The sequence below is a fragment of the Trypanosoma conorhini genome (genome assembly GCF_003719485.1).
Source record: "Trypanosoma conorhini strain 025E chromosome Unknown Tco_14.4_contig_01561, whole genome shotgun sequence".
Taxonomy (NCBI): domain Eukaryota; phylum Euglenozoa; class Kinetoplastea; order Trypanosomatida; family Trypanosomatidae; genus Trypanosoma; species Trypanosoma conorhini.
The window spans coordinates 1-2,038 of NW_021705646.1; the positions used below are offsets into that span (position 1 = coordinate 1).

At 56.9% G+C, this 2,038-nt stretch overlaps 1 protein-coding gene across 1 annotated transcript; it reads left to right on the forward strand.

Annotated features, from left to right (window-relative positions):
- Tco025E_10253 (retrotransposon hot spot (RHS) protein) lies at positions 1 to 2,038 on the forward strand (the record flags this gene model as incomplete). Its single annotated transcript, XM_029377034.1, has 1 exon — positions 1 to 2,038. A coding segment is annotated over one exon (2,038 nt), but the record flags the coding sequence as incomplete, so codon positions are not given.

Sequence of the window (2,038 nt, forward strand, 5' to 3'; positions counted from 1 at the left end):
GCCAACGTGGACCCTCACCAGTACGGTGGAGGGAGTACTGCTTGGGGGAGAAGGACGACTCACTCAGATCGCACTGAACGATTTCCTCCGTAATACATTGGGCGGCAGGGGAGTCGTGGAGGCCAACGAGAATGTCCCTCTTGAGAGTTTTGTTGCGCAACCCGAGGCATTTATAGCAAATGAGGATGATCTGCGCCTGATACTGGCGTCGCCGTCCTACACGGCCATAAAGGAAGCAATTGAAGATGCACGCAGGCTCGTGGAGCACGAGGTGGACGCTCTTCAGCGCTGGATGAAATTTGCGCAGAAGAATATTGTTTCTCCTGTTGGACGGACGAAGCTCGATGCAGCCCTTGCAGCGGCGGTGGAGGAGGAAACGAGGCAGAGGCGGGAAGAGTTGGAGAAACTGCCTTGGGAAGAGAGGGTGTACCGGTCGGTGCACGAGGCGAAGTGGGGCTACGTGGAGTCGGGCCACGCGGCGGAGCCGCTGGGGATGAGGGTGGTGGAGGCCAACTCCAGCGAGCCGCACGCAGCGTGGAGTGCGGGTGAGGTGAATGTCATACCTCATCCAGGTGATATCGACGCGATCGCGAAGATTGAGGAGGAAGAGGATGAGGAAGAGGCCAGTGGTGTGCGGCTGGAGTTTCTGGTGCTCACCTCCGAGAAAGGGTGGCCGTACGGAGGGTTTGGAGAGGCTTTCAAGGACGTGTTTGTGCGCAAGGAGGTGGTGCGTGTGTGGAACGTCCTCAAACAGGATATCGACGGCTGGCCCACCGCTGCTGGCAGCATTTTCTTGAGGCGGCCGTACGTTGTGGTTGGAACGCCCGGCATTGGCAATTCGCTGGCGGTGGGGTCCTTCGTGCTGCACCAGCTCCTACACTACGACGGTGGGAAGGTCCCTTTGGTGGCCTACTTTGTGGACGGGTTAATGTACCTTTTTCACAAAACAGGAGAACAGGCAGGGACCGTGGTGCAATACACAAACACTGATCAAGGTGCGTTGGTCGTCCAGACGTTGGCTGGAAGGCATGTTGCGGGTTACTACATTTTTGATGTGACTAAGGGACGTTGTCCTCCACATAGGCTGCCCAAAGAGTATTGGGGTGGAATTGTGTTGACGTCGCCTGATAAAAGCAACTATGAGGAGTGGAAGAAACAACGGGGCGCATTGGATATTTATGTCAACTGCTACACTCCACGAGAGATGAAGGCGTTCTACGCGTGGCAGAAGCGCAACTCGCGCATAAGCGAGGAACGAAGAAACACGATGGTTGAGGATTGGAAGACGATGAAGCAACGCATTGATATGGTTGGATCGCTCCCTCGCTATGTCTTCGATGAGGGGGCCTTTAAGGCACGGTGGGAGGCAATTGAGGCTGTGCTGTCCGGTAGGTCCGACGCAGCCTGGAAGCGCTTCGCGAAACTTTTGTTCGGCAAGGCTGAGTGGCGCCAGGACGGAACAACGCACAAACTGATCAAGCTTGTGCGTGTGTTGGTGGTGGAGAGGGACGAAAATGCAGAGTGGGGCGATGAAAGTGAGTCCGAAGAGGAAGAGGAGTCAGGGGAGGAGGAAGAGGAAGAGGACGAGGAAGAGGATGAGGAAGAGGATGTGGTGGTGGAAAGCTCCAGCAATTATCCCGTTTCACGCGAGGTCGAAAAAACTTTGCGGCGAATGGTGATAACTGAGAACTTGCAGATGTCAGCTTTGCTGTCCGCCCTGGGAACGTGCTGTTTTGGTGCCGCTGCCGATCTTGAGCGCTTGGGCTGCTTGGCGTTTCTGATCGGCGGCGTCGTCGAGGCAGTTGCCCGCAAGACGAAGTACATTCCCCGCACTGCGGGGGGAGAACCGCGGGGCAGCGTGCTGGCGGACGGACACGCACGAGGACGCTTTCCAAGCAGGCCCTGCTTGCTCGAGTACACGACGGAAGGGGCTCGGAACACTGTAATACAGAAGGTTGACCTTGAAACCGGTGTTCTGTATATCCCCGACACACGCCCTTTCCCCGTGCTGGGCGCGTTTTACGTGGCCGAGGTGCAG